The sequence below is a fragment of the Scyliorhinus canicula genome, chromosome 2 (genome assembly GCF_902713615.1).
Source record: "Scyliorhinus canicula chromosome 2, sScyCan1.1, whole genome shotgun sequence".
Taxonomy (NCBI): domain Eukaryota; kingdom Metazoa; phylum Chordata; class Chondrichthyes; order Carcharhiniformes; family Scyliorhinidae; genus Scyliorhinus; species Scyliorhinus canicula.
The window spans coordinates 197643256-197667428 of record NC_052147.1 but is presented as its reverse complement, the minus strand read 5'-3'; the positions used below and the strand labels follow the sequence as shown (position 1 = coordinate 197667428).

The following is a 24173-nucleotide window of genomic DNA, read 5'->3' as shown; positions in this document are numbered from 1 at the left end:
ATGATCGAGGCAGCGGAAGTGCATCTTCAGCTGATCAATTGTTTGCTCTGTAATGTTCCTTGTTGTGCCATAATTTAAATTGAATCTCCCACCTGCCTCACTGTGAGGGTTTCTGCAAAGAGGGAAGCCCTATCACCTAACATCCAGCCCCTCATTTGTGGCCTTAGAACAAACAAGTACAGCCCCTGTGTGTGTTAAGCACATAGACGTCATGGCTGCTGCCAGGGCAGTGAGTCCACACCTGTATGATTTACTTCTCGTGCATCACAGATTAACTCTACACAGTGATTAAAATCTGCATGTTCCTGAGTGATTAGAATCCCTTTCTGTTATTAAATGTGGCTAGTTGCTCAGACGGAGCTCTGATGGCAACATGGGTGCAGTATATTACACCTTGAACATGTGGGGAGATGGCTAAAGCTGTGAATCCCATCACTCTTTCTCTTTGGCTGCCTTCATCCATTCAGGATCTTAGGAATTCTCCAGCCCTCTTATACAATCCATTTGTTTCCTCTTTGATGCAGCGGTGAGTGGCTGTTGGAGAGATGCTGTAGCTCCTGAAAGGAACCGGTTACTTAGAATTTAAGAGCTGAATTAACCTTCAATTCCACTGGACATTGGGTTCCCACCATGTCCCCATGGATCCAGATAATCCTGCATTGGAACTTACAGTTCTGTGACTATGTCCCTGGAGAGGCGTCCTCTCTTCAGGCATAGTCTCTCTGACATTTGCAGGAAAGTCATTCTGGTCCTTGTCACAATATGTGGATATTGTAAATACATAAAGGGTTGATGTAATGTTAATACTCTAGTCATTAGATGGTGCTACAGAGCAACCATATAAATATCACATGCCTCCTTGACTTCTGGGAGACAAATGGAGATAGATGGAGAGAGTGGAAGAGAGCAAGATAGAGTAGTTGTGAGATAGTTGAACTAATAGTATAGTTAATGGTGTAGATGTAATAGGTTAGTGTAATCTTTACTTCACTAATTTCTTGGTAATATGTTTGAATCTAATTCAGTGTTGCGTAATAAATTAGCTTTGTTTGTTAACTCTGCTTGCTGTTCTTTGTTAACACTACCACTACCATGCTGAAAGAACTAAAACAAAGAACATAACAGTCCTATGTGCCAGGAATCTGCGTCTGCCTCTGCCTTGCTGTCTGAGCTTATGTCATTGTGTTCCATCCTGCTGCTGCTGGTGGGCTGCCTGCACTGGTTCCAGCATTGCTCCCTCCTGGCACTTGAGGGTGAAGGAGTACAGGGTGGGTGATTCTTATTGTGCAACACGCTCTCTCTTTCTTTCAAGGCAGCCTCTGAAGTATTGTCCCCTTAGGGACTCCGATATATGATGCCACTTTACTGACTGACTCCTCTATTCTTAGGCTATGCACTTCCCCTTTGATTTTCGGAGCCGACCTTTCGGATTAGCCACCTCATAGCTCAGTCTCTGGGCCTCAGAATGTCAGATTATCAAGTTTGAACAGAGAGGGAAAACTCTCAAAAGACAATGCAACTTCCTGTTACAGCTGTCTTGCTAGTCAGAAGAGCTCTCACGCTTAATTGGACGTAAGTCACCAGCCTTCAGCTTGGGTCACTGTCTGTTCGAAGTCTGCACGTTCTCCCCGTGTCAGCGTGGGTTTCCTCCGGGTGCACCGGTTTCCTCCCACTAGTCCCGAAAGACGTGCTGTCAGGTAATTTGGACATTCTGAATTCTCCCTCTGTATACCCAAGCAGGCGCTAGAGTGTGGCGACTAGGGACTTTTCACAGTAACAATGTAAGTCTACTTGTGACAAAAAAAGTTTATTTAAGTCGCAGGAGATTTATGTCAGTCACATTTAATCGGGAAGGGTGCATTAAATCCTGACAAGTCACATTTGAATTGTCTGCCAGTGGTTGGTTTTGAATATTTATGAGGTTCCTGCTGTTTCCAGGCACATTTCTTGCTTGCTTACCCTCCCGCTGCTGGCAAAATCGGGAACTGTTTCCCATTGCCAGGGTTCTAGTGGGTGACCCACTAATTCTCTGCCCCGGTGGGTGGTGGAGGCTGGATCATTAAAAGTATTTAAAGTGGAGGTGGATAAATATTTGATTGATCGAAGATTAGAGGGTGATGTGAAATGGAACAGAAAGAGTTGAGGCCGGCATAGATCAGCCATGGCGGGACAGGCTTGAAGGGCCCGGTGGTCTACTCCTGCTTCTATTTCTTGTGTTCTTCTGACCTCCGACGCAATTCTACGAGCCTGCCCACCATCTTGCCCGCTCCAGCGGACTCCTCAAAACCCAGCCCAACATATTGGGAATGTTTTTGTTTTGGAGGAAATAGCCAGTGTGCAGTACCTCACTCTGAAGAATCATAACCGCATGGTTGAAGTGGTGAAGCTCTAGAGTAGCTGAGGTGCCATATAGCTGTGCCAGGGCAGATCCACTCCTAGAGGAAGAAAAACATTTTTGAAAAATCAGAAAGTATTTTCTTCACTTTCAAAATTTAAATGTTCTGCCTTCCAGAATGAGTTCTACCACATTCCTTTACTTTTAGGTTTACTGATTAGTTCTTGAAAGTTCTTTTGGGTCCAAGTGCAATTTGTCACTGTGAACTCAGCTCAATGATGGACTTACATTTCCTAAACAAGTACTAAGAACAACTCACTAACAAACTTATTTAATCTGATTTGGAAGGCAAACAGATGTAAGAAAAACGGTTTTGACTAAATGAAGAACGCTAAATCCTCTCAAGTGTCGATTTTGATTTAGGGAGGGATCAACTGGTCGCGTTGCACCCAAAGGACAGCACGGCACGCCTGGTAGATACGGCGGGAGATCTCTCTTCTGGGATCTACCCGACTCGCCACACCTTGTGAGACCTTAAGCGATCTTGCGAGACATCATAATGTGTATCCCACCTAGTGTGGGCTGGATCACTTTTTAGCAAATCTGTATATTTGAGTGAGACAGCTTGTGAGATAGCTAGTCTCACTCTAATTTGCATTTCCATGATCTACCCAGGGCATGGGATCAAACCCTCTCACCTTGCAGGTCTCGGACCAGTACCATTCAGCGCTGGTTCTCCCAAACGGGGACCAGAGGGAACGACACTCATGGGGTCTCACAGGGAATTGGAGGCTCCCAGGTGCTTGCAGTTTAGGCAGGGTGTCACCCTGGCAATGCTGTGACATCTTGACACTGCCACCCTGGCAGTGCCACCTGGGCACCAGTCTGGCACTGCCAAGATGCCCAGGTGGCACTGCCAGCTGTCATGGGCTCTGCTAAGATGTCAGGCTGATGATGCCAGGTTCCGAGCGCCGGGAAACACCCAGCTAATCGAGCGCTTTATGGGACTCTGTTCCTATTCGAGTAGATCGTGCTCAAAGTGTTTTACGTGTTTTTAGATCCAATTCCCGTTTTCATGTTGGAATTTATTCATTGCTGCTGATATCATTTCAGTTATACTGCACCTTACTGGATTTTACACAGGAGAGGTGACCATGATTTCTATAAATAAAATGGGGTAATTGTTAACAATTGTATTATTAGCACAATAATAAATTGAGATGCAGTTTTCAAAGAGAGGTGGGGGTAAAAAATTAAACTTTTGAAATTAATTAATCTCTGAAGCTGCAGTGCCTGGTGGGTTATCAGAAAGTAGCTTTTCAACTAGAAATAAAAACAGAAAGTGTTGGAAAAATTAGGCACGAGTTCCAAAGAAGTCATATTGGACTTGACGCGTTTACAGCCTTTCTCTCTCTGCAAGTACTGCTGGACCCGCTGAGTTTTTCCAGCACTTACTCTTTTTATTTTAATATCTCCACCATGTGCTTCAACTTTGTGTTGATAACATCTGCTTCCCTTGTGTTGTTACTCGTGTCTTAATAAAGCTCGTAGTCTCAAATGTGGAGAAGATGCTTTATTGTGAATTCGTTCTCTCTTCAGAGCTGTTACCTACGGCTACCTTCAGTGCTACTTGCTGGTGTGTATCTGTGTCCTGCTCCAAGTTCTGCCCTCCGTGAAGTGTGTCCTCACTTCCTGTCCCCGTCTATTTATATGGCTCTCCCGTGCCCCCTCTAGTGTTTGCTCAGTTGTATTGCATCTAGTTAACTTGTGATCACCACATCCCCCTTTTTCTCTTTTACATATTTGCTGTACATCGTTAAAGAAAATTATAGAAAACAGTTACTTATGATATGCGTATCTATACAGGTGATGGTGCTATTGCATATTTTACAAAGCCAATGTATTTATATGTCCAATCTTAATAAAAACATTTATGAGTCCAAACTTGATGAATTTGTTCAGAGCTTTTTTTCTTTTTGTTGTTGATGACGTGGTGATATTGATATTGCAAGTCGACTGTGAATGTTGTTGGTGTTCCTTGTTATTTTAAGTACCCAATGCATCACCCCGAGGTGTTTGCATGGTCACCTCACTGATGTTGACTGGCATGGACTTTTTTCTGTGCTTGTGGTATTGATTTATTGTCTTATCCGCCTTGGATGCTGGTGTGCTTGCTCGTTCTGGAGCAGACGTGAGTTCGTGCGATTCGTTGTCATCCCATGACATGTTTGTAGTCTTGTCATCGTTTTGCAGTGTGCTGTGGCATTGTCCTTCATGTGCCGAGTAGTACCATTGTGTACAAGTCGTTGTTTCATTGCTGTTGTTTCTGTCGTTCCTGTTTTTGGTGTTGGCACTGTCGTTGTTCCTGACTTTGTTGTTTTCGTTGCCGTTCGTGTTGCTGTTTTTGTCGTTTCTGTCTTTGGTGTTGTCGCTATCTTTGTTCCTGACTTTGTTGTTTTCGTTGCCGTTCTTGTTGTTTCTGTCTCTGTCGTTGTCGCTATCTTTGTGCCTGACTTTGTTGTTTGTCTTGTTATACTCTATTCGTGTCCCGAGTGGATAATTTGAGTCATTGAGCATTTCGTCTCGAGAGTGGTGCGAATGGTCTGATGTTGCATCGGTGCAGGTGACATCAATCATTTGTGGAGAATTGGATTCCTCATCTTTGCTTTCTTGGTGCTCCTCTTCCGGAGTCAAATTCTTCTCGATTTCATTTGACGCGGTGTCTCTGGATTCTTGGCGCTCCTCTTCTGGAGTCAAAACCTCCATGATTACAATTGACGTGGTGTCTGTGGACTTCTGGCGCTCCTCTTCTGGAGTTGAAATCTTCATGATTTCTGTTGATGTTGTCTCACTGGACTCCAGGTGCTCCTCTTCTGGAGTCAAAATCTGCATGGTTTCTTTTGGCTTGGTCTCTCTGGACTCCAGGTGCTCCTCTTCTGGAGTCAGAATCTGCATGGTTTCTTTCGGCGTTGTCTCTCTGGACTCCAGGTGCTCCTCTTCTGGAGTCAAAATCTGCATGTTTTCTTTCGGCATCGTCTCTCTGGACTGTTGGGTGGCCCGACTCTGTGCTTCTGTACAGACAAGCTGAGAACTGTCAGTCTCGCTGTGATCCTGTACGTCGAGTGCGATCACCTTGTTACTGTTTTCGCTCTGTGCTTCGGTACAGACAAGCTGAGAACTGTCAGTCTCGCTGTGATCCTGTACGTCGAGTGTGATCACCTTGTCACTGTCTTCGCATGCAGTGGGTAGAGGTGCATTGTCTTCTTCTTGTTCATGTGAGCTTGTTAAACTTTCATAGTCTGCTTGTGGTTGCTCAGATACGGCAGGTTGACCTTCATGGTCTTGTGCATGCATGGTGTCAGTGGTTAGATGTACGTTGTCTTCTTCTTGTTCCTGTGAGCTTGGTAGACTTTCATAGTCTGCTTGCTGTTGCTCAGATACAGCGGGTTTACCTGCATGGTCTTGTTCATGCATGGTGTTCGCCAGGGAGTGTTTGCTTGCATCCCTTTTGGAGTCTTTCATCACTCGCACTGTGGAGCCTGTCATCGCTCGCTCTGTGGAGTCTTCCTGTGCTCTCTGTGTGGCGTCGTCTTCGTCTAGGGTATTGCTGTCATCCAATGTATCGACGAGCTGCCATGGCATCATGGTGTTGGATTCATCTACCATGAGTAGAGTCGTGTTGAGCTTTGCAACGGTGTCGCTGATGCTGTGATCAGCATGTCCAAATAACTCCTCCATGTCGGAGTAGTATTCTTTGAAACCCATTTCATCTTCGTTGGCTTCTTCTACCACGAGTTGATTCGTGTTGAACTTTGCGACCGTGTCGCTGATGCTGTGATAAGCATATCCGACTGACTCAGCTGTGTCTGAGTAGTATTCTTCGAAAACCAAATCATCCTGGTTGGATTCTTCTACCACGAGTTGATTCGTGTTGAACTTTGCGACCGTGTGGCTGATGCTGTGATAAGCATATCCGACTGACTCAGCCATGTCTGAGAGGTAATCTTCGAAAAACAAATCATCTTTTGTTGTTTCGGAATTCTTTTTGTTCTCTTCACTTTGGGTGGTGCAGACTGCTTTTTTCAGGGTGTTGTGCAAGTTGTTTTTTACTGTTGGTTTAAGTTCAGGCGTTTTTCTGTGTTCTGAGGCAAGAAAATTTGTGTTTACCACTTTAAGTGTCTTATTTTCAATTTTCGGGCATTTCCCTTTAAAGTGGGCGTGGTCGGGATGCTCAGACGTCATGACGTCACGCGTAGGAATGAATTGCGCATGCGCAAATCGGCTTTCCTTCCTTGTGCGGTTCTGTGTCCATTGCGCATGCGCGGCTTGCGCATGCGCATGACGATCCGCGACCAAGACTTTTTTTGACTGCGCGTGCGCGGCTTGCGCATGCGCATAACGATCGGCACCGCGATCTTTTTTAAACTGCGCATGCGCGGCTTCCGGTTCCGGCGCATGCGCAGACGCGATTTGTAGTTCTTTGCTTACCGGAGACTGCAAAATGTGCTCCGACGCCATTTTTTCGCGGATTTCAGGGATTTTTCTTTCCCACCAGGACTGGATTTCTAAAAGTTGTAAGTTATCTTCTCTTCCCGATCTGGACAGGATTTCAGCGTTTTGGCTTTGTGAGAAATTCTTGTTATTTCTTCTTTTTGATCTGTACTTTTCATTCGCGATTTCTTGTTCTTTTCGTGATTTTTTAAGTTTTGCATCACTCAGTCTCTGTGCAGTTTGGACTCTGAGCATGCCTTGCTGTTCAAATTTCTCACAGTACTCTTCAAATTTGTTTAGTAACGTTTGTAAGCTGTTTCTGTCTTCATCTTTTGAGTATTTAAATCCATTATACACTTTCCTATTTACAGGCCCTGCGGTGAGAATTGCTATTTTAATGTTGTCTGAGGCTTCTTGTACATCATTAGCTGTGAGATAAATATCAAACATTTGTTTAAACCTTTTCCAGACATTTCTTACAACGCCAGTCTGGTCCAGCTGATCTGGGTATCCATACCACTTCCTCGAATTAGCGATGTCTTCCCAAGTCAAATGTCCAGTAGGAGATTTCCATGCCATTTTGAGCTTTCTGTATCTGCCACTGAGTTGTCCTGTAGTAAGCGTCTGAAGCCACTCCTGGGTACCATGTGTTGTTACTCGTGTCTTAATAAAGCTCGTAGTCTCAAATGTGGAGAAGATGCTTTATTGTGAATTTGTTCTCTCTTCAGAGCTGTTACCTACGGCTACCTTCAGTGCTACTTGCTGGTGTGTATCTGTGTCCTGCTCCAAGTTCTGCCCTCCGTGAAGTGTGTCCTCACTTCCTGTCCCCGTATATTTATATGGCTCTCCCGTGCCCCCTCTAGTGTTTGCTCAGTTGTATTGCATCTAGTTAACTTGTGATCACCACATCCCTTGCAGTGTATATTTTAAACCAATTAGCCAGAAATCGCTGATCTAAATTGCCAGTTTCTGTAACCGAAGCTATAAGTGTTTGGTTAATAAAATACATCAATTCAGAAGGCTAAAATCAAAACTGAATAAAGAAAGAGCAAAATTACTTTGAAATTATTTTCATTGTGTGTATTGGATATGGACAGAGCTGGATATGTGCTGGTTCAAAATGATTATTGGTAAAAGAGTTAACAATATATTCACAACCATCAGAACTTACTTTGCCTGGAACGCATTGTTAGTGCCTCTGTGGTCCAAGTCATGACACAGGCAGCCTACCATTAGACCAAGAACTTCTGTGTCTGTTAAAAGTTCCTGAAAATCTGCAGTCTGGCAAAACAACAAGCATATATATCAGGCAATGTTGGGTGGCTCCATAGCTTTTGGCAGTGGGGTTAACTGAGAGCAAGGTAGAAATATTTATAGCAAGTGAGCTTGATTTCAGAAAGAAAAGTCATATCCAATAAGCTTAATTTTACAGACTGGAGTTATACTGTCCCACAGCTCCATATTCACGTGGCTTTTTTTTTGAACACTTTGTTTTATTTGTATTGAGGTATTATAAAAACAGGATAGAACTGCAGAGAAATCTAACATGGAAAGCACTTGACAGGAATCTTCACTGGCACTTCACTGGCATTAAGCTGAGGTTTGAAGAGGTCACAGTGGATTACCAACATGGAAGTCACATATTTTGCATAGTCAGCCATCTTGGTTTAGCAAACAATGGTTGACTCTGCATTTAAACACCTGTGTAAAAGGGAGAATTGTGAGCAATGGCATGGGTTGAAACAGCTCCACATGAGGAAGAATTAATGCTGGAATTCTATAAAACAGAATATTATTTACATTATTAGAATATAATAATATTTTAGGAGAAGCTGCAGCAAATTTATCCCCAAAACATTCATTCATGGGATGTGGTGTAGCTGGCATTTATTCCTCATCCCTAATTGCCCTTGAACTGACTGGCTTTCTGGGCCATTTAATGGTCAACCACATTGCTATCGGTCTGGAGTCACATGTAGGCCAGACCAGGTAAGTGTGATGATATGCTTAAGAGGTCTTGTATATATTAATGCATACAACCTCCAACCAGCAGGCGACAGTGTACACCTACCATGTGACGCTGTGCCTTGGGAGTACATTGTGTTGGTGGATAGATGTATTTTGCAGTAGCTCAAGGATAGTTAGTGTTAGTAGTTTGTTGTATGTTTATTCCAGTTATCTTTATCTTTAAATTATTTTAACTAGTCAGATGTTCCGTAGTGTATCATTCATACCAGTCAGTGTACAAAACATGACAGTAAGGACAGCAGATTTCCTTCTCTAATGGACATTAGTGAACCAGCAAGGTTTTTACAACAATCAACATCAGATACATAGATACATAGAAGATAGGAGCAGGAGGAGGCCTTATGGCCCTTCGATCCTGCTCCACCATTCATCACGATCATGGCTGATCATCCAACTCAATTGCCTAATCCTGCTTTCTCCCCATAGCCTTTGATCCCATTCTCCCCAAGTGTTATATCCAGCCACCTCTTGAATATATTCAAATTATATTAGATATTAGACTTTTAATTCCAGATTTTTATTCAATTCAAATTTCACCATCTGCTGTGGTAGGATTTGAATCCAGGTCCCCAAACATTACCCTGGGTCTCTGATTACTAATCCAGTGACATTACCACCACCTCCCCCTATTACAGCCCTGTATAATATGTGGTCAATTATCTAGTAACCTACTAAGAAAAACACTTGACCTTAGTCTGATGAACTTTGTGATTCCAGCCTGGGAAGTACAGCAAACAATCTTATTGCAGGGATTTCTTCTGCACTTATATCAAAACAATTTTCTTTGTGATTTTAGCAGATGCATTTATCTTCAATGAATAAACTGACGTTTTTGACAATAACATTGGCTGACAGTAAATTTTAGACATGTACAATGGAACTTGTCACTTAAGACACTGCTAATGGGAGATGATTTCTCACGTGCAACTATAAATTACAAAGAAGGTTGGCTATTGTAACTGACCTGTAATTAAAAACAACATGCCAAATATGACCAACAACTAGAGCTGTCCAATTGTAATGAAAGCCCAGCTGTACATTAGCTGAAAACCAATTGACCAGAGTTTACTGTCGCTGATGAATGAATAACACTCGCTGTTTCTTAGACTTTCCTTTGGCCATTTAATTTCCATAAGATTTTGCAGCACAAGTTGCTGCGAGTGGGTTTACAGTGCATCCAGGACTTCTGTAAATGGAGCTAGCAACTGTGTATGCCAGTCAGATAGAAGGATTGGGAAATGAAAGGTTGAGTTGCAACCAAGATATGTTGTTAAAATAGTGATTGCAGTGCTAAATAAAATACAGAAAATTAAAGAGAGGGAAGGAAAAGTCAGATTAAAAGAAGGATTCCAATTCTTCTGGTTCACAATTTTTGTGTACTGGCGGGCTGGAAACCTAAAAAACAATCCATTTCCATGGAGAGTTTGTGACCACCAGGTAAAAAGTTTTCACGCCTTCACATGTGATTATTAGATGCTATATTGCAATGTAGATGCATTTTTAAAGTCATCTTTCCAACATCTCCTGCAACCAAGCCGAGGCCAAATATAGGGCGGGATTCTCTCAACCTGGGGCTGTGCCGGAGAATCCCCGCGACTGGCGCGAATCGCGCAGCACTGCCCCGAAGCCGGCACGTGATTCTCTGCTATGCAGAGAATCGGCACCATTGACGCCGGCGCGGTGCCGGTCGGGGGCCATTCTATGCGGCCGGCCTGCCAATTCTCGGCCCGGGATAAAACTGCCGAGTCCCGCCGGTGCTGTCCACACCTGCTCTCAGCTGGCGGGAACTCGGCGTGGTAGGATCGGGGGGTGGCCTGTTGGGGGGGGGGGGGGGGAGGGGGCTCCGACCCCGGGGTGGAGGGGCCTCTGTTGTGGCCTGGCCCACGATTGGGGCCCACCGATTGGTGGGCCGGTCTCTCTGGCTGGGGCCACCTTTCTTCTGCGCAAGCCCCTGTAGCCCTGTGCCATGTTGCGTTGGGGCCGGCGCGTTGAAGGAAGCCACTGCATATGCGTGGATCCGTGGCGCCCAGTTGATACCGGGATCAGCAGCTGTAGCGGCGTGGGTCGCTCCAGTGCCGTGCTGGCCCCCTGTAGGGGCCAGAATTGCAATTGCTGATCGTCAGGCCATGTTGAGAAACGGCGTCAACACTTAGCCTCAGGATCACAGAATCCCGCCCTCGGTAATTTGCATTTCTTTGGACTCAACCAATGAAAACGAGAGGGGGACTCTGATATTTGGGCAGCCCAGGATCTCCATAAATCTTTTCCAAACTTACATTCTGGAGAGGACACTCCAGTTTCACTTCACAGTGTTAACTGCAGAGTGTTAACACAACAGAGGAGTCAAAGTTAGCAGTGATAAAGTCCTAATGTTTGAATGTGAGAATGTTTGCTATATGCTGTCTCCAATGGTGGGAGGGACCATTGTATCCCATTAGTTAACCACCAACTCAGGTTGGGCAGCTCCCCCCAACTAGTAAGGTGTTGATCCATCATTGCTTCAGTGGGTGCTTCGAGCTCAGAGTCTCTGCTTAACCAGTGCGTGGAATCCATTGCACCAGGCGACCAAACAAAAACAAACAAAATGTCAACTCTTTGATCAAACTGGACCATGTGCACATGACTGACAGACAACTTGTAGCTGGTTGACAACATGTGCAAGACAGCTGTGATCAATGTGCAACTTGATTGGCTGAACATTGAAATGGCTTCTTTAAAACACATCAGGCTCACCGAGAACTGATCACTGAGAGAAAAACATTATGAAATGAAATGAAATGAAAATCGCTTATTGTCACGAGTAGGCTTCAATGAAGTTACTGTGAAAAGCCCCTAGTCGCCACATTCCGGCGCCTGTCCGGGGAGGCTGGTACGGGAATCGAACCGTGCTGCTGGCCTGCTTGGTCTGCTTTAAAAGCCAGCGGTTTAGCCGAGTGAGCTAAACCAGCCCCATTACGCGTTCATTGGCAGGATGGATTTGAGACGAAACATGTGAGCAAGGCATAGGTTTTACTGTAAGCAACCCACTACTCTTGATGATAGAACCCCCCAAAATGGTTCAGAACACGAGTCCTCCATCCATCCGCAACTCGCATATGGCCAGTTACCTCATTAGCATCTATGCTTCAGTAGTGTGCTCCACTACAAAGTTGAAGGATCATGCATAGCTTGATGCTGCTATCAGCAGAATCCCTAAGTTAGAACATCTTTAACTACTGGGGGATTTCAATGCAAGAGTGGGCTTGAACTACGAGGCATGGTCCCCCTGCTTCACGGACTGGATTCTCCCGGCCGGCGGGATGCTCCATTTTGCCAGCAGCCATGGGGTTTTCTGACGGCATGGGGCTGCCCCACAATGGGAAACCCCATTGACCAGCCGGTGTAACAGAACATCCCGCCAGCGGGGTGAGACAGAAATGTGGCGCGGCCGGGGGGGGGGGGGGGGGGGGGGGTAGAGAATCCAGCCCCATGTTTTAGATGAGATAACTGAGAATGGACAGATACTACTTGAGCTTTGTTGCTACATTAACTTTGTGTAATGGACCTTTCAAATCATGCCACAAGGAGTCCTATGATATTGTGGGCCGGATTCTCCGATTCTGCGGCTATCCCTCCCCCAATGTCCGCTCTCCCCAATCCCCTGCCCACCACATATCTATGCACCATCCCCCATGATGCGTCCACTGCCCAGATTTGTAGGGGGAGGGTGCTGGTGGGTTGGAGGTTATTTTACGAGGAAAGGTTGGACACGTTGGGCCCTTATCTACTGGAGATTAAAATGTGATCTTATTGAAGCATAAGAGCCTAAGGGAACTTAACAGGGTGGATGCTGAATGTTTCCTTCCCCTCGTAGGAGAGACTAGCTCAAGCGGACACAGTTCAAAAATAAGGGGCCTCCCATTTAAGATGGAGTTGGGAATTTTTTTTTCTCTCAGAGGATTATGAATCTTTGGACCTCTTTTCCCCAGAGTGTGATGGAGGCAATGTCAATACACAGTGAATGGTGGAGCAGGCTCAACAGTCCGTGTGATCTCCCCCTGCTATTATTTCTTATGTTCTTGTGAATCTGTCAGCATTGAGAAGGAAAAGGGTCTGATTTACATTGGGAAAGTAGGCCTTGAGTCTGTTCACACTGGCTAATTTTTTTTGATATGTCTTTGAAAACGGTGCATGAATTGCTTTTTGATTTGATTTTTGACAAAATATCAACATACATTTCCTCAGAGGTTCACCCAATCAGTCACTGTAACTTGGACATATGGCAGGTGGAAACACCGCTTTACAGATTATCAGCCGGGCCCTGTCGATTCTTCACCAAAGTTACAGAACCCCCAGTAACTGTTTTCCTTCGATAAATATTAAATTGCAGATACAGATTCCACTCTGGTGATTCTACCTTTCTAATAGGGCACGTTATTTAGCAAGCATGAATAGTACAAATATTTTCTGGATAAAACATAAGGACGATATGTTACCAGGTTAATATACAGAAACAAATCATTGTATGCAAGTTTTGGTATTTTCCCACTTCACAGCAAATGTTAAGTAGCAGCTGTATAAATAGATCTTTTCAGAAGGTGATTAGAAATAAACAGGTTAGTGTCTGTTTCTTCTGTGTGCCCACCTTCTTCCCTCCATCCCTGTCCCCATCCAACTTCCCCCATACATAATGCTGTCTATCCATTCTCCCCTTCATCCTTTCAACTTTCCTCCTCCTTTCTTGCCGTCATCTAGTTTTCTCCTCACTCACCCACTAATCCTGCTTCACTTGGATACTTAACTTGCTCTTGGCTCCCGTGTGCAACTGGGAATGAACAAGTGTATTTGAGGGTAATTTTACACCTGGGATTTGGTTGCTTAGTCAGACTTGAATTGAAATAAAACCTGAAGATACGGACTGTTGGTAATTGGAAATATTTCAGATGCCATACTGCATCAAAACAGACTTTCATCAGTCCCCTGGATTCAAACAATTTGAAGGAAAGACTCCAACAGAAGTATTAGTTTGTCTTTCTTCATGGCAGCTCATTATCTTTGTTTACTTATTGCTGTCTCTGCAGGCTTATATTTAACTGTAACTCTTCTTTAACTCTGATTTATTATGATGATTTTGTTTTCGTTCATTTGTCCAATTAGAATGAAAGGTCCAAGTAGTAGGGCTCCTCAGTTTGATTTAATTTTACATCCTTCATGATGTTTTTTGCTAATGCTACAAGATTCTTTACATTATAACCTACATGCCAATTTCATACATTTTAATTGGCTAAGTAATAAAATCTTGATTGTTTATTTATAAATTACTCAATGTACAATTAGTAAATAGATGGAGACAAAAAAATGCCTTTGTTTGCCTCATGCACTAAGCAAAGGAGCTTTTTGGAACTTCTCAACCCAATCTCCTTGGAAGATTGGTTCCAAGTAAGGGGAGAATGTTTCTTGCCTTCATAATTATCCTAAGGACCTTTATATTGAGCATATTTTGTAGTGGGTGGAGAAGCAATGGTGCTTGCTACAACCTGAAAGCAAGTTGCCCAAAGCAAGTTGCCCACAAAGACTTCGGGTGGGATTCTCAGTTGCTCGACGCCGATATCGTAATCGGTGATCAAGCGGAGAATCCATTCTGACACCCAAATCGGGGCTGGCGCTGGTTTGGCACCAGGCAACATGCTCCACCCCCTCAGGTGTGGCGTAATCGCGTCACGTGCCGCACACCATTACAACATCATTGGCACGTCATCAGCAGGCCCTCCCGCGATGCTCCCAATGGGCCTAGTTCCTGACCGCACGGTTGACGAGTGGTCTGAGCAGCCTGGAATCCGGTGTGGCGGCCGCGGACTATGTTCAGTACCACACCCAGCGGGATCTGTGCCACTGGCCGGGGGGGGCTTCGGCGAGGACTGTGGGGACTGGTGGGGAGTGGCCAGGGGATGGCCTGTGGGGGCACGGATGGGGGGTTGGGTCCATGCACAGTCGGCGCCATGTTGCGCAGCATGACTGCAGCCGGTCGTTGCCATGTGCATGTGCAGCCATGGACCCGACCATTCTCAGTCGCTGAAATGGAGACTTCAGCCCCTTTAATTTTTTTTAAATTTAGAGTACCCAATTATTTTATTTTCCAATTAAGGGCCAATTTAGCGTGGCCAATCCACCTAACCTGCACATCTTTGGGTTGTGTGGGTGAAACCCATGCAGACACGGGGAGAATGTGCAAACTTCACACGGACAGTGACCCAGAGCCAGGACTGAACCCGGGTCCTCAGCGCTGTGGGGCAGCAGTGCTAACCACTGTGCCACGTGTCACCGTTCAGCCCCTTTCCTGACATTATTTTCAATCTGGTGCCAAATAAAGGAAATCGTCAGGTCTCCGGCACTGGTGATATCACCAAACAGAATCGGTAGCTGATCCCATCGAATAATCTTGACAGATAGCAAACCACTTCACTTTCAATTACCTTTTAGATAAATTACTGGGGATTGTTATTTTCTTTTTTAATGTGTTTTTTTTTCAGAATGGAGAAATTTGACATTCCAGAAAATACAGGGTGGAATTCTCTGGTCTTGTCTGTGGTGGGACCCATTGCGAGCGAGAACGGAAAACTTGGCGTTCCAACACAAACTCCATTCACTTTCAGCGGCACTGGAAAATTCCAGCCAGGATTGAGGACGGATGCATTTTCGGTCATGGGGCTGGTTTAGCACAGTGGGCTAAACAGATGGCTTGTAATGCAAAACAATGCCAGCAGCACAGGTTCAATTCCCGTACCGGCCTCCCCAAACAGGAGCCGGAATGTGGCGACTAGGAGCTTTTCACAGTAACTTCATGGAAACCTACTTGTGACAATAAGCGATTATTATTATTATGAAATTAATTGATCAGGGCTGGAAAGGTTTTTTACAGTGGTAACTATGAACAGAGTACACCATGAAAAATCCAGTTACACCTCTTTCAACAAGGTGTAATTTTTTTTACAGGATTTTTACAGTGAGATTAATGGAGTAAAAGTCCATCCTCTGATCAATTCAATGATTTTTACTTGATTATAGTCAGGGGGGACTTTAACAATTCATCCTTCTAGAAGTGTGGAATCACCACAGCAAATTCTGGATTTTCATGTTTCGCTGCACATGTATGAACTCTAGAATTTCCTGTCAAATTCAGAGTAGTAATTCTGATCATTTTGCTGTTATTACTACCACAAAATCCAGGTGTATATTGTTGAATTTCCTCCATGATTTATTCCAAATGGCTGGAAATGTTACTCCTGGCATGTGATTTAAACAACATTTGTTAATTTATAACATCCAATCCAGTGGACACCCTTTAGGGTAGTTTGTTCAATTGTGGCTGCAAAATCTTGCAACAACCTTTAGCTATGTGTTTAAGCAAAATCATCTCCTATGCTTTATTTACTCATTGTCCTTCCAAAATCATAAACTAATTTCTTTGAAATCTTTTTAGCATTACTATGAATAGCTGTATTGGGACATGATAATGACGACACAAATTAATTTACCTATCAAAGCTCAACAGTGTAACAGCATGGCGGTATTGAAATTGTATTCAAAGTTCTAGAGGATTCTGTATTAAATTTATGTTATTACAAGCAAATTAAATTTGACTAGATAAACAAAGATAACATAAAATGCAAAAAATATTTCTGATAAATATATTGGGTAAATCCAATACATATTTTCAACAAATCTGAACAACTTATTTTAATACTTTGCATCATAGTGATTACTTAGAATACTCACTGTTAAGATTGCAAACATGCACTGAGACACATTAAATGCATGCCGCCAGTTGTGGTAGAGAACCATCCTATAGTTCTTCCGGACAGTCAGCAACCATCTGCACAAAGTCTGTAAGACACAGCTTGTAAATACAGTGTATGGAATAATAAATTGCATTTATATAGCAGTTTTTAAAAAATAAATTTAGAGTACCCAATTATTTTTTTTCCAATTAAGGGGCAATTTAACATGGCCTACCCAGCTACCCTGCACATCTTTGGGTTGTGGGGGCAGAACCCACGTAGACACGGGGAGAATGTGCAAACTTCACACGGACAGTGACCCAGGGCCTGGGATCGAACCTGCGATCTTGGCGCTGTGAGGCAGCAATGGTAACCTCTGCGCTGCCGTAGTGCCCTTATTTAGCAGCTTTTTTTATTTTATAAATTTAGATTACCCAATTATTTTTTCCAATTAAGGGGCAATTTAGCATGGCCAATCCACCTACTCTGCACATTTTTGGGTTGTGGGGGCGAAACCCACGCAGACACGGGGAGAATGTGCAAACTCCACACGGACAGTGACCCAGAGCCAGGATCGAACCTGGGACCTCAGCGCCGTGAGGCGGTTGTGCTAACCACTAGGCCACCGTGCTGCCCTCTTATTTAGCAGCTTTAATGGAAAATAATATTCAAGGCTCTTCACAGAGGAGCAGTGGATTATAGGCACTCGTGGCAGGATTTCATCAATTTCATGTACGGACTCTAGAATCTCCTGTCAAATTCAGAGTAGTAGTTCTGATCATTTTACTGTCATTACTACCACAAAGTACAGATGCATATTGCTGAATTTCTCCATGTTTTATTAGGAAAGATGGCTGAACATATGGTCAAAAAGTTACACTTTGAGGACACTTTTAGAGACACGGTAAGATGCAGAACGGCAAAGATGTTTAGAAAGAGATTGAGATGACTGAGATTTATGTAACCAACTAAGAAGCAATGGAATTTGATAGGTCAAAGAAAAGGAAGGGGTAGTCTGTGACATCTGGCCAAGGGAGGAGGTTATACTGGTTTGAAATCTTTGAAAAATGTATGAGCTTTTGGCTGACTTTAAAGGCATTAATGGATTCTGTACCATAGGGTTTTTTTGCATAGTGTCCTGTGGTATGAGAGTTTGAAGGCCTAGCTACCTTCCAAAGTACTAATGGATTCTGCCCTGCATGGTTTGTTGGCACAGATGTCCAGGAATGTGTGTTCAATGGGTTTTACAGTTTTCTGAAGATTCTGAAAGTGCCCTTTCAATTGATTTTTTTTAGAGTTATGAGTTTTTCAATGACTTCCAAATGTTATAGGGCTTTTGAGTTTTGCTTATAAAGTAGATACTGTGCGAATGGGTTGGTAGGGGTGAAGGAAACTGAAGGAAATGGAGAGGTAAATGGGATTGAAGGAGTATTTGAAGGGAGGTTGAAAGGGTTGGGAGTGTGGGTATAAAGGGAGTGTGGGGTGTGAAGGGTGTTAAGGGGTGAGAGTGAAACAAGCTTTGCATTAACCTGAAGAACAGGATCAAAGTTTCTGGGAATGGAGGCAGATGTTTTAACCTGGCTGCCTTGCCATCAGCCCACTTCTGTCACTATGGCAGCAGACTCAAATCAAGGCTGTCCCATCCTCCAGCAGATAAAAGTCCTGCTTGTCGGCACTGCAGAAATGGAAATTCCATGTCCATGATGAAAACCCAGCCCTACCTCACATTCTTTTAAACTCCAGAGAATATTGATGCAATTCGCTTAGCCTCTCATCACAGTTCACAGTGACAGCATCCTGATGGTGACTTTTTGCCCCTCATTCAGGGTGCAATGACACATTCAACAATCAGGGAAAGGGATGTTAGATTGGTGATGATACTTGGACAAACAGAGGGATTGAGGCAGTGCAAGATTTGCAAAATGGTAATATGAGTGAAAGATATCAAAAGTGAGGAGAAAGGCCCAAATGGGACCTGCTGATGATGCCACTCCACCCCAATTCAATTGTGATGGTGGGATATAAACAGCCAGGTGAAGGGACTTCAATGAGAGAGGAAGGAGTTACTGCCCATTTGTCAGGACACTGACCCAAATATCAATAAACTCATCCAGGATTACGTCTCACAAATTTTACGTCTGTATGAGAAGCAAATATCTTGAATAATACACGGAAATTACATTTTATAAATCACTCGACATGTATTTGGATGAATTACCTCATAATCAATTTTGAATTTCTGCACCATTCCAAGCTCCATGAACATTCTGAGAGCTGCAGTGATCATAGCATCCTTGTCAAGAGAGAAGTCATTGAAATGGAATTCATCAATACTGAGTTCAGTAACAAGTGGGAGGTTTGCTGCCTGCAAATGGAAAGAATTCTCAGGCTGTTAATAATTCAGCATCGAGGTTTCGCTTTAACTTTTCACCTGCTCTGCACAACAAAATAATGCATTGAGACAGAGCGAGAGTGAGAGAGACTTTCTTTCATAACTCCAAAAAGTGCAAGATAAGCTACAACTGCAACTTGGGGAGATGTTTTAAAAGCAGTCTTTAGTGATGATGGTGCATCAAATTACAAGTCACAGACCTTTTCAAAGAAATGATGCTTTGCCGTTCACCCACCATTCTATGAAGTGAAATCTTAGCCCATTTCATCTTTTATTTGCCAGTACAGAACTTGAATATTGCTGAAAAGAGAGGCATGTTGCCGAAGTTTTTTGTCTGGCACACATCGGACAAATACAAGAATGCCGAATTTCAAATGATCACAACAATTTATACTACGGGATTGATCGACAAATAGACACTGATGACCAAGGCATTGCCATGGGAAAAGCCACAGAAAACTCTTGGCTCCCAAGCTCCTGGGTAATTCAATAAAAAGCAAAGTTTGAACATATTATTTTTGTTTGTTGAGAACAGGCCCTTGGGGATGAATATGGGCGGGGCTCTCCGACCCTGCGCACCGAACTCTCGCTAGGCGCGGGGGCGGAGAATTACCCAAAATAGGCCGCCACGCCGGCACGTGATTCTCTGCCGACTGGAGAATCACCGTAATTTGTGTGTGCGCAATCGACGCAGCGTCGGTCGGGGGTCATTGGAAAAGGCCCCCCGGCGATTCTCCGCACTCGACGGGCCGAGTGCCCGCCAAGTCCCGCCGGCATGATTCTAATGTGGCTCAACCAGCGAGAACTCGGAGTCGCGGCTGATGTGGGAGTAATGGTCGGGGGACATGGGGATCGGACACTGGTGGGGGACTCGACGACGGGCAGGCCCATGATCGGGAGCCATCGATTGGCGGGCCATCGCGATCTGGGAGTGACCTATCTTTCTCCGCACGGGCCGGCAGTGTGGCTCCGCCATGTCGGCGGCGCCCGCGCCGACGTGGGCCACCGCGCGCATGCGCAGATCCACTTGCGCCCACCATGCGCGGCCACGCGATCTGTCCAGCAGGGCTCCGCCGGCAGCAGAGCTACGGGACGCACACCAGAGGCCTGCTAGCCCCCTGGAGAATGGGGAATCACCCTGGACTTTCAAAGAAAAAGTCCTGAGTGGTTCTCGCCCGTTATCCGGCGGGCGTGGGGATTTAATCCCCCAAAGGGAGAATCCCGCCATATATGTTGTTTCTAGCAAGTATAAATGAGCCATGTTATGAGCTTGGCAGATTATTGTAAATTGGTTGTTAGTGTAGCTGTTAGCACACTCAGAATTGTCCAACAAGTGATGCCTAATTGTGGAATCACAATAGATGCTTTGTTTTAGATTTTATTATCTATAAGTTTGCTGATGACATGACTGTAGTGAGTCAGATCTCAAACAATGATGAATCAGAGTACAGGAGGGATATAGAGACCCTAACCCTAAGCCGGTGGTGGGGGGGGGGGGGGGGGGGGGGGGGGGGGGGGGGGAGGCGGGTAATTCTTATAAAGCACACTTAACAGGCCTGTGAACGGAATGGCAGTGACTGATTGGGATGACATTGGAAACTGATACTGCTATTTGGAAGACCCTACTCTGGAGTTGCTGGTAACTAGGAAGCAGCTGTAAATGCAGTTTGACTTGGTATCCACGGGGAAGGTGGTGGGACAGCTATGGCACTTGACGGGATGGTTTACGGGCATGGGGGAAAGCCGGCCACCTCTTGGGTCACCAGTTGAGGCGGCAGCCGGCTTTCCGGGAGATCATACAGATCAGGGATGCCGGCGGCAGCTTGGTTTCTGCTTCAAGGGGGGTTAATGCAACATTTTAGTCTTTCAATAGGGATCTTTATAGGTCAGATCCCCCGAGGAATGGGTTGGCATGGTGGAGTTTTTGGATGGGATGCCCTTCCCGGTGATGGAGAGAGAGAGTAGGGAGGAGTTGGAGGCTTCATTAAGCTCTGAGGAAATGCTGAAGGGCATTGGCTGATGCAAACAGGTAAGGTCCCTGGCCCTGATGGCTTTCCCGTTGAGTTTTATAAGAAGTCTATGAACCAATGGGTGCCATTCATAGTGGATATGTTCAATGATTCTTTGACTCGGGGATCTCATTGCCTGATACATTTTCGCAGGTCTCTATCTCCCTTGTTTTGAAAAAGGATAAGGATCCCATGGAACATGGTTCATATAGACCCATCTCTCTTTTGAACATAGATGCCAAGATATTGGCTAAGGTACTGGCACTGCGATTGGAGTCTTGTGTCCCGGAGGTAATTGCAGAGGAACAGGCAGCCTTTGTGAAGGGACCAAAAGAGAAAATGCTGGAAAATCTCAGCAGGTCTGGCAGCATCTGTAGGGAGAGAAAGGAGCTAACGTTTCGAGTCCGATGACTCTTTGTCAAAGCTAGAGTCTGTGAAGGGGCGGCAGCTATCGACTAATATACGGCATGTGCTGAATGTGGTCCTCTCCCCTTTTCCAGCCCCTGAACCAAAGGTGATTGTATCTATGGATGCTGAGAAAATATTCAACAGGGTGGAGTGGAGCTACATTTTTGAGGTGCTTGGCAAATTCAAATTTAGCAGTTTATCACATGTTGTCTAAAGCCCCTATGGCCAGTATATGCTCTATTGCGTTGAGTTCAGAGTATTTTCAACTGAATAGGGGGACAAAGCAGGGGCGCCCATTGTTTCCGCTTCTGTTTGGCAGCGCCAGTGGGCTCCGCTGGCCAGCGCAAGTTGGCTTGTGCTGGTGTGATCCCAGCGCATGCGCAGTGGGGTTCTTCTCCGCACCGGCCATGGCGGATGTTTACAGCAGCTGCGCAGAGGGAAAGAGTGCCCCCACTGGACAGGCCTGCCCGCGGATCAGTGGGACCCGATCGCGGGCCAGGCCACCACAGGAGCAACCCCCGGGGCCAGATTTCAGGTTAACTGCTGGGAAAGGGGAGTCAATCTGGGTGTATTGCCTTTTTGTCTTGTCAGATGTAGCTTCCGGTGTCTGGGTACCTGAGTGGACCATGATTGGTCCATGCTTCATAGGTTAAATTAAATGTTTGGTGAGGAGGGTGAGATCCAATTTACTGAGTATTTCAAATATTTATGGGCAAATCTTGTCAATGTAAGCTGCTCCGCTAGAGTGGGTAAGGGCAAAGTGGGAGGAGGAGCTGGACCCCTATTCTCAATGAGGATGTGTGGAATGAGGCCCTTTGTAGGGTGAATTCCACCTCCTCTTGTACACAGCTCAGCCTCAATCACCTTAACGTGGTACACAGCACTCACCCAGCTGAGGCTAGAATAAATGGGTTCTTCACCGAAGTGGAGGACAGGTTTAAGCGGTGCTCTGTGGGCCTGCTAACCACACCCACATGTTCTGGTTGTATCCAAGGATGGTAAGGTTTTGGGTCTCCTTCTTAAGCATCATGTCAGCGATTCTTAACACTGATCTGGAACCGTGTCCATTGGTGGTCGTTGTCGGGGTTTCGGACATGCCGGGGCAGCAGACTAGGGTGAGGCAGATGTTCTGGCATTTGTGTTACTGATAGCCCTGGGGGTAACTCTGCTGGGTTGGAGATCTTCCATTGCACTGAGTGCCTTTTCTATATTTGGAAAAGGTCAAATACACCGTTAGGGAATGGTGGAGGGGTTGTCCCTGAGATAGCAGCCATAAGCTCATACTTCAAAGAATTAGTTCCTATCAGCTGTTAGAAGGGGGGGGCATTATTATTATTGTTGTGGGTTGGTAATTTTTGTTGTGTTGGTGGGAATTATAAGATTGATTGGGGGTTTTGTTGGTTTAAAAAAAAATATTGTTATTATGACACTGTACTATTTAAGAGCTGCTTTCTGGGCTGTTTGGTGTTGATGTTGTGTTTGTTATCAATGAAAATTTTTAAATAAAAAGATATATTTTAAAATTATTTTTTGTTTGTCAGTCGTCCTGTGCCACCTTTGTTTGTTTGCCCCAACCAGGTTACAGGTTGGCAACATCTAAAGCATCGTCTGCAGTGCACAAGGCATGCAGATAAAGAGCCACGTCTAAAAATGTGCTGCCTTTCATGAATATATGGATATATATCAGAACCTCACCAATGCTGCATGACAATGTTAAGGGAATTAGCATTAATATATGTACAATTCTCAATGGTGGCCAGTATTGATGTATAACTTATGTTAATACTATTTGTAGCATGCTGTATTATACCTTTACAATGCAGTCATTAATCATTTGAAAAACACCAACTAGTAATAGAACATGCTTTCTCCACAGTTTGAAAGTTGGCATTTGCCCAGTTCATTGGGGCATAAACAAAGCACTGCATTATGATAGGACAATACTGTAATACTAAAATATATCACATTCTCAAGATTCAAAAAGTGATTAAGACTTCAGTATGATATTAGGCAGTATTATGGTGGCGTAGTGGCATTGTTCCTGGACTAGTAATCCAAAGGCGCAGGGTAATACACTGGCAACCTGGGTTGGAATCCCACCACGACAGATAGCGAAATTCGATTCAATAAAAATCTGGAATTAAAAGTCTAATGAATACCATGAATCAATTGTCATAAAAACCCATCTGTTTCACCAATGTCCTTTAGTGAAGGAAATCTGTCATCTTTACCTGGTCTGGTCTACATGCGATTCCTGACCCACAGCAATGTGGGGGTGAATTCTCTGCCACCCAGCAGTGCGCCATTCGCTGGCAGTGGGATTTTCCATTGCAGCGACCCCACGCCATCGGGAAACCTGTGGGCGGGGGTGCGCTGCCGGCGGATCGGAGAATCCCGCCTGCGAGGAATTCACCCTGTGGTTGACTCTTAAAGGCCCTCTGAAATGGCCTAGGAAGCCATTCAATTCAAGGGCAATTAGGGATGGGCAATAAATGCTGGCCTAGCCAGTGACACCCACATCCCATGAATGAATTTTTTTTAAACTCACTATATTGGGAAATTTTGTGAGAGGTGCTATATGGATTCATATTTTTCTGAGGGAAAGGCAAAGAAAATAAAAAATTAAATCCACAGCCACATGTAATAATTTCCTTACATGTCTTAATGGGCTCCATCTTGCACTCAAATTCACCTTTGAAATGGAGCAGTCAACTGAACACCCTTTCCTTGATGTACCAGTTGCAGAATTGGGC

At 44.7% G+C, this 24173-nt stretch overlaps 1 protein-coding gene across 4 annotated transcripts in view; it reads right to left on the bottom strand.

Moving 5' to 3' along the window:
* Nucleotides 1-24173, bottom strand: part of LOC119961865 (dual 3',5'-cyclic-AMP and -GMP phosphodiesterase 11A-like) — a 536876-nt gene that overhangs the window by 144204 nt on the left and 368499 nt on the right. For all 4 annotated transcript variants that reach the window (XM_038789314.1, XM_038789315.1, XM_038789316.1 and 1 more), the window contains 4 exons: nt 18830-18976; nt 16610-16717; nt 7998-8107; nt 2345-2435 (listed from right to left, as the gene is read on the bottom strand). In XM_038789314.1, coding sequence (XP_038645242.1) covers nt 2345-2435; nt 7998-8107; nt 16610-16717; nt 18830-18976 — 456 coding nt within the window. The remainder of the gene's footprint in view (nt 1-2344; nt 2436-7997; nt 8108-16609; nt 16718-18829; nt 18977-24173) is intronic.